The 13,230-nt window shown below is 45.8% G+C and overlaps 2 protein-coding genes across 5 annotated transcripts in view; both read right to left on the reverse strand.

The window, feature by feature from the left end:
* The window catches only part of SLF2 (SMC5-SMC6 complex localization factor 2), a 62,447-nt gene extending 52,536 nt beyond the window's left edge, over positions 1-9,911 (reverse strand). Inside the window, exon 1 of the mRNA XM_068197920.1 lies at positions 9,754-9,911. Within this exon, the coding sequence (XP_068054021.1) occupies positions 9,754-9,788 (35 nt within the window). The 5' untranslated portion in view covers positions 9,789-9,911. The remainder of the gene's footprint in view (positions 1-9,753) is intronic.
* C8H10orf95 (chromosome 8 C10orf95 homolog) lies at positions 1,337-11,875 on the reverse strand. Of its 4 annotated transcripts, none has more exons than XM_068197931.1 (2): positions 11,690-11,875; positions 1,337-2,613 (listed from the first exon to the last, which is right to left on the reverse strand). In XM_068197931.1, the coding sequence occupies exon 2, from the start codon at positions 2,547-2,549 to the stop codon at positions 1,875-1,877; it is 675 nt and encodes a 224-aa protein (XP_068054032.1). In that variant the 5' UTR covers positions 2,550-2,613; positions 11,690-11,875; the 3' UTR covers positions 1,337-1,874. The 4 variants fall into 4 exon arrangements, with proteins under 4 accessions (XP_068054032.1, XP_068054033.1, XP_068054035.1 ...); XM_068197932.1 differs by having other exon boundaries at positions 11,848-11,870; XM_068197934.1 differs by lacking the exon at positions 11,690-11,875 and adding an exon at positions 11,346-11,481.
* Between the last annotated feature and the right edge of the window lie 1,355 nt (positions 11,876-13,230).

Consider the following 13,230-nt stretch of genomic DNA (forward strand, 5'->3'; position numbering starts at 1 on the left):
CATTTAAGTTATTGTGCAATTCCTTGTAATTTATGTAGCATTTCAACATCACTGTATGGCAAAACCCATGCTCTTTCTTACCTTGCCCAGAAGAGCTGGTTTGCACCTCTTCCAGGATCTCTCCTACAGCAGCCCCTGCCCATGGCAGGCAGCATCCAGTTCTGACAGCTCAGCTGTGTCCCACAACAACTCCAGAGGATGGGGAAGAAGCTCCTTCCCACACCCCACTGAGGTGCTGATCCACTGCACAAGGATGCAATGCATGAACTTTGGGTTCACTGCCCAAAGGAGCTGCTGCTGGAAGGACAGGGAGTGCACCACCAATGCAGGCATTTAACTGCACATCCCTAACTAGGCAGGAGAGCCTGCTCAGCCCAGGAAGAGATTAAAAACACCTCAATACACAAACAACCAACCCAGCAGGAGGTACTGCCTTTTTCCTATACTAGCTAACCAAAACCATAACTGATTAGCCAGCAGTCATTAACAGAGGCCTTTTCTAGCCCATTCAGCAAGTCCCACTGCCACTGTTTGCACCACAGCCAAGGGAGCACCAGTTTACCACCAAACTGGTAAACAAGGTTTCTACAGCAGTTTTTCTGGTTCAGCCCTCTTGCAGCTTTGTCTGGCAGCAGAGTAAACACATTTCCAAGAAGCTGAATGGGGAAGGGGACATTTTGGCAATTGGTTAAACAAAACTTGCACTAGCTTAAAAAAAAAAAAAAATCCACTTGCTTTCAGTTTATAGCAATTCAGAACAACCAAAGGCCTCCAAGTTCACCCTTACAGTCTTTCCTTTGCTATGCAGATGGATAACATCCCATTACCTCCCATGTGTGAGGTCAGGGGGAGAACAGGAAACTAGGGCAAGGCAGGGTACTGCCAAGTGGGACAAGGCACCATGGCTGGGCATGAACCATAGCAGAAGCCATCCCAAACTTCACAAAAAGGTGCTAAATCTGATTGTAAGTTGTTCACAAAAGAGACTGATGTTAGGTAGTTAAGAATCAGAAATATAAGCATTTGCATTTGGTTTTTTTTATTGTTTATAATAATTTAAAAGGTACAGAAATTTGCAAGTAAGTCAGACCCAGCCTCTCACAGCCCACCAGGGTTCCAGCACACTCTTCCAGTACAACCACCACACTATGGAAGTGCTGTGGTTCACACAACTCCAGTAACCTCACTGGGGAGCCAGCACCTCGAACCAGAGCCAAGTCAGACCCAGAGCAGGGCCTCAAAAGGAGTTTCAATAAGGACATGTGGCCAGGAGTATTGAGCACCACATTATCAAGTGTAAGAGGATAGGGACACCAGAGTGTAGGGAAGTGCTGCATACAGGCCTCATGTGGTGATAAAGCACAATGATATGGTCATAAACAGCAGTGACAAGACATGCAGACAATTGTTCTTCAGTGTGTTCAAGAACCCCTGTGCCCTCTGGGACCTGCACTGCCCTCAGCCTGAAGGAAATTCAGCTTTTATCTCTCCAGGAAGAGAACCAGCTTACAGGCCCCTTCCCCTGGACAGAGTAGGAAGAGGCCCATTTCTCTGATCAAGGGCTGCAGTTTGGAGATCCCCCACCAGGCTGTGACCAGTCAACAGAACCTGTGGAAATCAAATGTTCATTTCAAAACCAGGACCAGTGAGCTGATCCAACAGTAAAGTGCCATGTGGTTTCTTCACAGGATGGGCATTTTCCATCAAAAAGGGTAAATCTGCCGCAAGGCTGTGGCGAATGGGGAGCAATTAAAAGAAATCAACAAGAATGGTGGCATCCATTGCTTGTGTTATTTGCCAACCACACCAAAACCAGCTACCAACTGGCTCCCATGAGGGTACTGGAGCATCAGTCCATTGGGTAGATGACTACCTCAATGTCTCAGTTTCTTTTTCTTCTTACGGTTCCGGTCCTCACTGCTGTCATCTGCCTCACTGGCACTGGGGGTCACAGCCTGCTGGATGACTTTTTTCTCCACTGCAAATTTCTGGTCTTCTATCTTGGGGTCTCCCTTGACCAAGAACTCTCCTTTCCGATAGCATATGGAAACATTGGTCCGAGGGTAGGTGCCATAAACCCTCCGGAGGTCATCCTTCACAAATTCTGGGAGGTCTTTCCTTGGCCCAAACACCTTTCCAAGCTTCCCCCATTGAAGCTCCCCTCTCATTGTGAAGCCTTCTGGCCACTTATCTCGATACTGATCTGACCTCTGGCAGGTAGCATAGGGATGGTAGTTTGCATAGGGATTGTAGAGAGGGATAGGGACCATAGGAGGGAAGTGCCAGGTGTGGTATGGATAGATATAGGGATTGGAGGCACTGTACAGATGATGATACTCCACCTGACCTCCCACATAGTCAGGGTAGCTGTTCCGGTCCACCACAAAGGTGATGGGTCGACTGTAGAAGTTGTGCATGTGGATGGGAGGGAACATCACAGATCTGGACATGTCTTCTGCTCTCCCAGGCCGCAGAGGTGGGTAGGTGTAGGCAGAAGGTGGGATCATGGCTGGGTAATATTCCCGTGGCACAAAGCTGGACTGGTACATTGTACAAGAGCCTGGGGTTTTACACAGGGGGCACTTCTCTGGAGCAGTTGCTAAGTCTCAAAAGCTGTGAAGACAGAAGGGGAAGAGAATCAATTTATATCGGTTATATACATTTCAGGGTGAATAAAGAGATATACTTCACACTGTAAGCATACCAACTAATTAATAATTAATAGAAGAAGCTCCCCCCAGCTTGCAGGGGCAGGAACCTACCAAGAACAAGTGAACCACATTGCCAATGACTGCCAAGTTAGCTCTTCTGCAAGACATCATTTAACCCACACTTCTGAGTTGCAAAGATGAGAACAAGCTGACAAAGACCACTGAGGGCAGAAAAGTCAACCTCATAGCCTCATGACTTGTGTCTGCAGTACTGGAAGGCAGCAAGAAACTGAAGGCCCTTGAGTAGGCATGAAAATGGGGAAGGCAGGCACAAGAGAAAGAAACAAAGCAAGCAGGCAAAGAAAGGAAAGAGGCAACACAGCCCAACCCTGCTGCAGTCATGTTAACTGCCATCCTGCCCAGACAAGGAAATCTTAAACAAATAAAAAGATCTTCAGCTGTCCTTGACGCTCTCCCCATTCTCCCAAAGCCCTGCTGTTGCTCTGATAAGCAAACAAGAGCTGTACCTTTTGTTTATTTCTAGAGCAAAATCCAGGCACATCTACACTTCCTCTGACAAGTTTACATGTACAGGTTTCTCTTTTTGGTCTTACTAATTACCATTCACGTTTAAGTGTGCATTTACCTTGAGCAGTGCTGACATGTAGCTGAATTGTCTCCTAGCCTGCCTTTGCCAGATATCCCAGCACCCTCCAGGGCACCAAGCAATGTCCTCCCATGACTCATTATCCTCTCTCCTAGGGCCAGAAAGAAACTATATAGCATAGGGTTGTTTTTTTTTTTTTTAAAGTTTGCTATCAGAGACAGGAAAAGGCCATGCATAGAACTAAAGGCAGCAAACTGGATTATTTCACCCCCAGAGTTCAGATCCTGTGAGCTCTTCTTGCCTTAACTAGAGTTGCCTCTCCCACAGGTGTTAACCAAGAAAGAGAGATGAAAGTTCAGCTGTCACCTGAGAGTTGCCTGACACAACCAATGCTGGGTACTGCAAAATGGGGGTTTTTCTTTTTAGCTAGCACAAGTTCCTCCTTTTCCTAGAGGTTCATAATGTACACTAACTAGCTCAAGCCTACTTTCACTATGGGTTCAGGGCTAGAAGCCTTCATCCTGCACAGGGAACAGCACTGGAGTATTCAGTCAAGACCAGGCAGCACCCTTAAACAAGACTTGCAACCTTGGAGACAAAGCCCATCACAACCATTACCGCCTCAGATAGGAGGAAATTAAACAAAGTTCACAACCTACTTGCCTAACTTGCTCAGAACAACCACAAAAATCCAAAGGAGTGTTATATGTCAATGGCAGCATGAAGTGGGTACATGGAATAAATGGTCTCATCTTGAAAACCAGTCTCAGCACCTCTTCAAAGAACTCATCCACGCATCCCTATTGAGATCCACACTTCTGTGAAGTGCTTGTATTTCAGAGAAAGCAGCCTGCACAGAGAGTGTGCAGCTATTGCATCCATCATATGAAACAAAGCAAGCCCAGCTTACACTCCTTCTGCTGGGTCAGTGTGCAGCTCCAAGCCAATTAAGGACAACCCTGGAGAAGCTGTTCACATCTAGTGGATGACCAGCTCTTGCTCAAAAGCTTCTGTAGTACCCTGTGTTTTGGCTGTCAGCATCATTGCTGCCAGGTCTTCCTGGCAGCTGCAAGGAAAAGGACTGACAGGCCATCTAAATCACTGGGGGTTTATCACAAGGCAGCCTGAGCACAGCTACTAATTGCTTTGATTTTTGAAGGAAGATAAGGGGAACAAGCTGGTGGCTCAGCTAGGCAGGATGACCCACAAGAGGAAGTAAACTGAACAGATAAGAAAGGGGAACAAGATGAGGATTAAGCAGGGCTAGAAGCGCTTCAGGGCAGCATTATCACATGCCCTACCACAGAAGCAAATACATTTCCCTGGAAGCACATCACCCGGGAGGAGTGTGTTGACAGCCTACATAAGCCTTCAGAGCCCCGGAGGAAGTTTGCAAACCTGCAAGGCAAGCCTTGACTGGGTGGCTTCTGCCAGGCTCCACTGCACAGCTGCCTGCTGCTGCCCTATCCCTGCCTGCTCCCAAGCACAGAGCTCTCAGACTGCCCAGTCACAGCCTTACCTGCAGAGGCACCGAGCCCCAGCTCCTGGCTTGCACGGCCCAGCACTGCTCTGAATGCTTGGGTGTGTTGCAACAAGGTTTTGATATGCAGGAGGCACAATGCTCCTGCCCCTGCAGAGCTGCACCTTGGTGCTCCCAGGGGCTGACAGTGCAGTTTACCCCACCATTACACAATTGCCTGTTGTTCATACTGACCTTCAGGCTGAGCTACGGCATGAAAAATCCATGTGTACAGGAGAAGAGAGCTTTGAGAACACCAGCACCAGCTTGCCCGACCCTGTCCCTCACTTACCAGGAAGTAAAAGCAGACACTGCTTCAGGGAAAACAGGGTTTGCCCAGAAGGTGATCATTTGTCAGGCCATCTGATGGCTGGAAGGCATCAAAAGCCAGATGCTTAAGAAAACCAACTCCAAACACCAACATCAAGTGGTAGCACTTGAGGAAAGGAGTCAAACCCCCAGTTTCTTCTCCCCTTCCTCTTCCCAATGAAACCTTATAGCACCTTCCAGTACCTAAAGGGGGTCTCCAAGAAGGCTGGCAAGGGAATTTTCACATGGGGAAGCAGTGATAGGACAAGGGAGAATAGTTTTAAGCTGATGGAGAGTGAATTCAAATTGAATATTAGGAATTAAAATTCCTTACTGTGAGAGTGGTGAGACACCAGAGCAGGCTGCCCAGAGAAGCTGCGCATGCCCAATCCCTGGAAGCATTCCAGGTGAGACCTGATGGGGTTCTGAGAGCTCTAGTCTAGTGGAAGGTACCCTTGCCCATGGCAGAGAAGTTAGAACTGGATGATCTTTAAGTCCTTTCCAACTCAAACCATACTATGATCCACCTGCTCCTACTTCTCTTGTTTCTCCAGTACCAGCAGCCAGAGGCTGGCCTAGTCTTGGAAGTAAATATCTGACAGCACCCAACTCTTCAGGAGCAACTACAGAACCAGAAAGGGAGAGGGGATCCTAGCTGATCTGTGTCTTCCAACTACCATCCTCCTTTGCTCCACTTTCAAGTTCTGTTATATTCAGGGGAAAAAAAAAATTAAAAAATCACTACATCTGTTGTCCAGCACTTGAATGTCCTGAGCAGGAACAAGCAAAGCAGTCCTTAAAGCCTGAGCTGAACTCTGCTAAATACTTGCCTGGTCCTGAGAGCCACTGACATCCATCAATACATGCCAGGTATTGGTGGCACAGATGGAAAACCTGGATGAGCAGACAGCAGGATGTGCCTGGGAGCCAAGCCTCTCCACAGGGAACAGTGCTTGGCAGCAGGGAACAACAAGAGGCCAACCCAGTAAGAAAGGTCACAGCAAGAGACAAGGCAGCCTCTCTTTTTAAGCCTCTCCAGCAGTTCGGACCTTGCTGGAAAAGGGTTCAGATCTCACTTGGCTGGTGCTGAATGAGATACCAGGGACTATAAAAAGGAGAGAAAATTCCAAAGGCGGTCACAGAAAACTAACATAAGATTGTCATCTCTTCTTGGTGAGAACATGATACTGCAGACTATTCCCAGGCTTGCCAGAGCTGACTCCAGCAATTCCCTTACCCACTGCCCCAGTCATATGGCAGGGCTTTTCCCTCCTCAAACACCTTGGTGGAGGTTGAGGGGACTGACACCACAGCTCCTGAAAAAGGCCTGCCAAGCAAAGCGTGCTTCACATCAGCTGCCCCACAGAGTTGCTATGGAGCAAACAAGCAATGTTTGTAATAAATAACTAGAGAGGACATTTGATAAGAGGAGCTTTTGTTTCAGTCCTCTCAGTTACTACAGGTGATGAAACCACCACTAGTTAAAACAGAAATGCCCAAGTCTGGTACAGCTTTCCTAGTACCTAAAGCAGCAGAAGTTACCTGCTAAAAATACAGAAGACCATACAGATGGTTTTTCTGAACATCTCAGGGCAGTAGATCTTTACTATCACCTCAGCTAGCTTTGAATTTGGTAAGCTTTCTTTTTAGGTATTTGTGGAACACAAGAGACCACTGTGAGCTACAGAAAACAGAGGAAATTAAGTATTCAATTCCATGCCAGACTTCACATTTTGTAAGAGAGAGATTGAAGTGAGCCTGACTATACCATGGGCAGTACCAACACACAGGTGTGCCACAATACCCAACATGTGAAACTTCATAAAAGTTTCCCACATGTCTGCAGAGACTGGTTTCACCAAGTCCTCTGACCAGCAGAAGCAGAGTCTCTAGGTCAGGCTAGCAGTTTGGATGGGTTTAGATACTGCCTCAGGGAATATGCTGCAAGCCAACACAACTGTAGAGACACTGGGCCCATGGGAGAGGACATGACTAATTTACTGTAACTCTCAACCAAGACTATTCTTGCCTCATTCCAGAGCCCTGTGATCAGCTCACAAATGAAGATACCATTAAGTTACCCATTCCTCTGTTCCAGCACTCAAGCTTTCAGACTATTCTTTCTAGCTTTTTTCCTGACCTCCTCCTCTCCCCACCCCACAAAAAAACACAGATCTCCTGCCATTGCTCTGTAACAGCTCCCAAGGGTATAGGGATGAATACTGCAAAAGCACCAATTTCCCTCAGCCAAGAGGATGAAGAAGTTATGAGTTATTTCCAGTTAGTCTCCCCATTTTGAGCAGAGTCTGCAAAATTGTTGCCACCTGACAAAGCTTTGGTAAAGACTTAAAAAAAAAAAATCCCAAAACTCCAAGGACTGCTTAAAGTGAGAGGTTAAAACTGAATGTTTTTAATCAGCCAAGGTTTGCCTTCCATCAGCCTAGTGTCAGTCCCACACACTTACCCAGCATCCTGGTAGCTGGAGATAGTGCGTGGGAGAAGATAAAGACAAAGCAGTTTCATATTTTCCTTGTCACTTCTATCCCTTTATTGCCAACTTAAGGTCATGCTTGGTTTGAAGTCTTTTCAGCAAAACTCATCCAGGAGAAGACTCCCAAGTACTTCTTGGGGAGGTGGGAAAGCAGTACAAAAAGCCATACAACACAACTTTGATCCTCCACCACCAGTACTGATCCTTAGGACACAGGCACTTGGCTGCCTTCCTAAACAGGATTCTTTCTCTTAGCCAGACATGCCTGGCAGCAACACAGGAATTAAAGGAAAATGCAATAGCTCATTAAAAGCCTTTTCAGGCCTTAGTTTTTATCTAGAGGACCAGATTCCCATGCTAGTGCTACTAAATAATGGAAAAACTTCCATTTTGAACACAAACCCACTCACCCCCCAAACATATCACCACATTTTGCTACACTCTTGAAGAGAAAACCAACCCATACTGCCCCAGCAAAGTACTCCAAGAAGTTTTAAATACTTGCACAAGGGGTTACTACATCACACCTGGTTCAAGGTACCAGCAGACAGCAGTGATTAACAGGAATACAAATCAATGCTGTAGAGAACAAGCCTCCCCACATCACAAATCCAGTCTGAGGAACTCCCCCAGCAGTGCTGGGATTCTGACCCTGTTTCCCCTCACCCCACAGGAGGGACCTTTCTATCAGGAATTACTTCACTACCCAAATTCTTACAGCAGCCCAAGCCAACTGGAAAAATACCACAAGCACAGCTGATATAGCTCCATGAACAATCCCTTCAGCACAGCCAAGGGGGAGAATTTAACTTCTGAAGCCAGAAGACACCAGTCTTACCCTGCTGGTACTAGTGCACCATGAAGGAAAGAGCTCCAGCTGGCATTGGTAACTCTGGAAATAGCAGCTAATGCCTATTACAGTCAGTCTCCCCTTATAGAGGCCCTTTGAAGGGGCAGAAGATCCATTTCAGCTATTCAAAGCAACATTCCCAGAAAGCACTGAAGTCTAGTGTGGGTCTGGTATTTGTTTCTGAGGTCTGCACAAAGCCCAGACTCTGTATGAAATCAAAACACCAGCAAAAGGCCAAGTCATTGCAGAGCAAGTCTTTACTTGACAGCTGTTATCCAAAAACCACCTCCCTGCATAACTCTGCTCAAATAGCAGTCAAAATGCAACTCAGTGGTGAGAGAGAGGTTTAGAGCAGCCACTCCTACCCTGCCTGCAGCTGCTGGATAACACAGCAGCTCTGGAACAGCTGTGCCACCAAGAATAAAACATGATGAGTGTTACCATAGGGTGACTGCATCAGCAGGCAAGGCTCTAGAAAACATCCCTGCCTGCTGCCAAGGTGATCCTGACACTGTCACCTATTCAGCATCTCCCTGGGTATGCATCTGCTGCACCACCAGAGGATACATTTTGGATATACTCCACAGTTTCTCTTTTTCTGACATTTTCTCCTTTTGGCTTAGCCTAACTTCTTCTGTGTTATTAAAGCTTCCACCACCACCATTCTCATCTTCCCAGTAACCACTGCAGGCACCCTTTACATCAGATGTCTTCTTCACCTGAGGTTCAAATCTGTGTCCCATGTCTCAGTATCCCAGCTACCATGTTTTTCCTCATTTAAACCCTTTCCCAGATGCAGCTCTGTATCTAGACACTATTTTTTCTTTAGTTGAGCATATTTTAATGTGTATTTCATAGCATTCAGTCCTAAGGATCCCCTCCATGTTAAAACACAGCCTGCACAGACCTGCTCCTCCACTCACTCAAGAGTTCATCTGATACCCAGCATCTCCATCCACACGCATTCTTCAAAGATCTCAGTATCAGTTAGCTCAAGCTTCCAAATTAGGAGGTCCTAGTTGAGCCCCCAGCTGTGAGTTCTGCCCAGCTATTCCCCTTCATATTACAGTGTTGAGAGAACAGACTCAGGGCACTAATTATATCAAGCACAACAATAAGGCAACTAAATGACCAATAACCTCATTAATGCACCAGTAGCATCTCATGGCTATTTATATCACTTAGCACACAGCTATAAAGCTACTAATCAAGTCTTATGAACCACACATGATGCTGTTGAGTCACCCTTCCCTCCCACACCACTTAGCACTAGGATGCACATCTACCCCACTTTGCCCTCCCACAACAATTCTTTCCAGCATAGACCTGATGTAGAGTCCAGCAGGTTGTTCAAGGAGCATCACTTCAGCATTCCTGTGAGCTTGGGTCCTCAGGCTTCACTATCACCCAGATACCTGCAATCCTTCAGTCAGCTGATTTCACCTTTATCTCATTTTATACGTTTTCTTATTTCAGGATCCACTTTTTCTGACACATTCATGCTTCCCATACCTCAGTCTCCTCCCAAACAGCCAATCTACCCAGATTATTTATTCCTCAATTTTGCACATCCATAATTAAACCTGAAAATTCTGATATTGTTACCTTGGTAATCTCAGCCCTACATGGTATTACTGATATAGTGCAGGGGGCCTTGAAAGGTTTTACCCTGTAAGAGCTGCTTCAGACATTCCATAATTATCTGGTTCCTCCTGGTTATATATTGTTTACTTTACACACTCCAAGACAAATCATTCAATTCCAGCCTTAATTCCCATGCCCAGCTCCAGTTACCTACCAGTACTTTCTTATCTTACACAAAGACAGTTTGCATAACAGAGCAACATGTTTTGTACTTCCACAGCATGCTATTCTCACAGCTGCTTGGTTACAAGTCTTTGTCCTTGAAGTGCTCTTGGAAGTCTCCTGATATCCTGCAAAGGAGTTAACAGATCACATAGCCTGGTTCTCCAGCGGGAGGTTGTGCCCACAGTGGATTTCCTCTGTTGACAAACACTAGTGTCACAGAAAACTATTTGCATTTTAGCTCTTTGTTCTTTAAATAGAGCCTATTTAGATCTTACATCTTAATCCCACACATCCTGCATTGAGGATAGCTATGAAGAAGTGCAGAAGGTGTGTTCTTATGCACCAAGTCTTCCCAGAGTGTCAACACTCTAAACAGTAGGACAGGGCAGGAAAGATTATCCTTTATTTGAGGTTGTATTATATACAACATACCCCTCTGGCATATAAGGGGGTTTTCTGTTACAACAGCAACACACACAGCATTTCTAGTGTAAGTTCAAACATCTGAGCTAGAATTACCCATGGGAACAATGCTCTTACTGCATCCCCAAGGCAGACTGCTGCAGCATCTGCTGATCTACAACTTTGTTACAACTTTAAAAAACCAACCAACTACCTTCTATTACGGTCCTTAGACAATACAGAGCATAGCTTACAAATAATATTGATTTTTTAAAATAGGAATAAAAAGAAAAGCTTATGTTTCCAGGAATACAATCACTCAAAGGCCTTTCTGTGTCATTTTTTTCCAAATTAAAGTGTTTAAAGCCTCTCATCACACAATAGTAATAACTTACATTAGTATCTTTCACAAGCAGGTCGTGCTAGGAATATTACAGAGTAGAGCACTGGCATGAGTCAATACTGCAACCAAGTTATACTACTGTACATGGACTGGCACCCGCATGATCAAACAGCAGATATGAAAAGGGCACTCCAAAGGGATTTGTGTTTTTAAGAAGCCAAGCAAAATACAGAACACCTCAGTTGTACACTGCTCTGCTACTGCAAACATTTAAGGTAGTGTATAAATGTAGAAACATTGCAAAACAGCCCAGTCTATAAGGGCAGAACACAGAGAGAGATTTACTTGGCATATGTGTACTCACATGTGGAGAAAAGACAACCAGGAGAATGCCTTCACTTAACCAAGGAACAGTAGGATACACAACCTAATCCTAAGAAAAGTTACTTTCCACAGGCTCTTTGTCACTGAAGTACCTTCGGGACACAGAATAAGGAAATGCCCCGAGATACCACATTAGACCTAATGGAAGTTTTTCCTGTGGTAACCAAGGCAGCAAAACTTGCCTGAACGTGCCCTTACACCTTAAGATGGCAACAGGAGGCTCAGCAATTACACTACACGCTCAGGCAGGAAGCAAGGACATAGGTAAAGAAGCAGCTAAAATCAGCACATAAAGCCAGCATGGAAAAATTCAAAAGCACTTACCAAAACTTCAGGTTCTTTCTCAAGTCAGCAAAACTCAAAGAACTGCAACCTTTAAAGTAACAGGCTAAGGAACATAGAAAAGAATCCCCCACTAAACACCACAAAAACAAACCCTCCTCTTTGCTCTGAGTGCTACCTCCCCAAAACTTTCTACTCACACCCAGCCACAACTGAGCTGGTATTTGTACTCACAGCTCATCCAGATCGTAATTAAGTAACAAGCCATATCAGTGGCTCCCATCAGCACTACCTTATTGTAAGCACCTGCACTGTGGTGGACCTTTACAGACAGAAATCTCCACAGGAGTTTTAAATGGGTGACTCCTTCTGCAAGGTCAGCTCGTCATCAGCCAGCACAATGGCAGCAGTAGTGCAGCTCCTTTGGGTTGCTTACTGATTCCGTGATCTTAGAGGTCTTTTCCAAACTAAATGATTCTTTGATTAGTGCCTTATGCCTTGCTCTGCTGCAGGTGATCTCAATAGCTGAAGCTAAATACCTACAAATCACTCTTTAATTACATACCATGTTGATTACAATTAGTTGTCTGGCTTCTAGGAATTTATAAAAATGACCTGCCTAAGAAGCTACTAGTAAGTTTAATGTGCAAAAACATTGGAAAGTAATAGGGTGCAATAATACCTTTCTGTACACAGCAATTGGCTTTTGCCTCAATTTTTCGTGGTGAAATTTCCCCTGGTGAAATTTGAGAACAGCTTAATGGAAGCAGCTGTTGCAGTGGGAGATGGAAGGTGATGCATATGCTGAACATAGGAGTTGCTTCTTTGAGAGAAATGGCCACAGAGAGATCTTAAATTATAATGGGCAATGATAGTCCCTATTTTCTGAAATACACAGGATGAATGGAAATTAATCGTGGGAGAGAAATGTAAGTCTCTGATTACTAAGACCAGAGACAGGATATTTGCTGGATTACTACCACACCTGCCCAAGCAGCTATGTATATATTTTTGCTTCTGCTAAGTCATTGTGCAGCTTGGCACACGCTCTTTGGGGAAGAGGAGGCTCAGGGGGGACCTTGCTGCTTTTTGCAAACCCTGAAGGAGGTTGTAATGAGGTGGAGGCCAGTCTCTTCTACCGTGCCTATAGTGAAGGGGACAGAGGAAATGACCTCAAGCCGGGACAGTGGAGATTCAGATTAAATAACAGATTTTTTTTTTTCACTGTTCGAGTGATCAGGCATTGGAATTGGTTGCCCAGGTGGTGGAGGGCCCATCCCTGGAGGTTTTCAAGCGGCCTCTGGAAATGGCACTGGGTGATATGGTTTAGTGGCTTACAGGTAACAGTGGTGGCGCTGGGCTGGATAAACTTGAAGATCTCGTGCAATATTGACGATTCCCCGATGATTCTACGCTTCCCTGACTCCAAGCGCTGGCGTCCCGGCCAGGCCGCGTTTCCATGGCGACGGGCGGACGGACCATAGAGATGGCGCCGCACCGGAGCGGCTCGTGCGGATGGGGGCGGGGATATGCAAATAAGGGAGCCGCGTGACCTCACACGCGATGGCTGCCGGGAGGTGCCG

Source organism: Anomalospiza imberbis, chromosome 8 (assembly GCF_031753505.1).
Source record: "Anomalospiza imberbis isolate Cuckoo-Finch-1a 21T00152 chromosome 8, ASM3175350v1, whole genome shotgun sequence".
NCBI classification, from domain to species: Eukaryota; Metazoa; Chordata; class Aves; order Passeriformes; family Viduidae; genus Anomalospiza; species Anomalospiza imberbis.

Bases quoted from the DNA above. Each gene is read 5' to 3' on its own strand.
- C8H10orf95 (XM_068197931.1), bottom strand. From the start codon at position 2,549: ATGTACCAGTCCAGCTTTGTGCCACGGGAATATTACCCAGCCATGATC.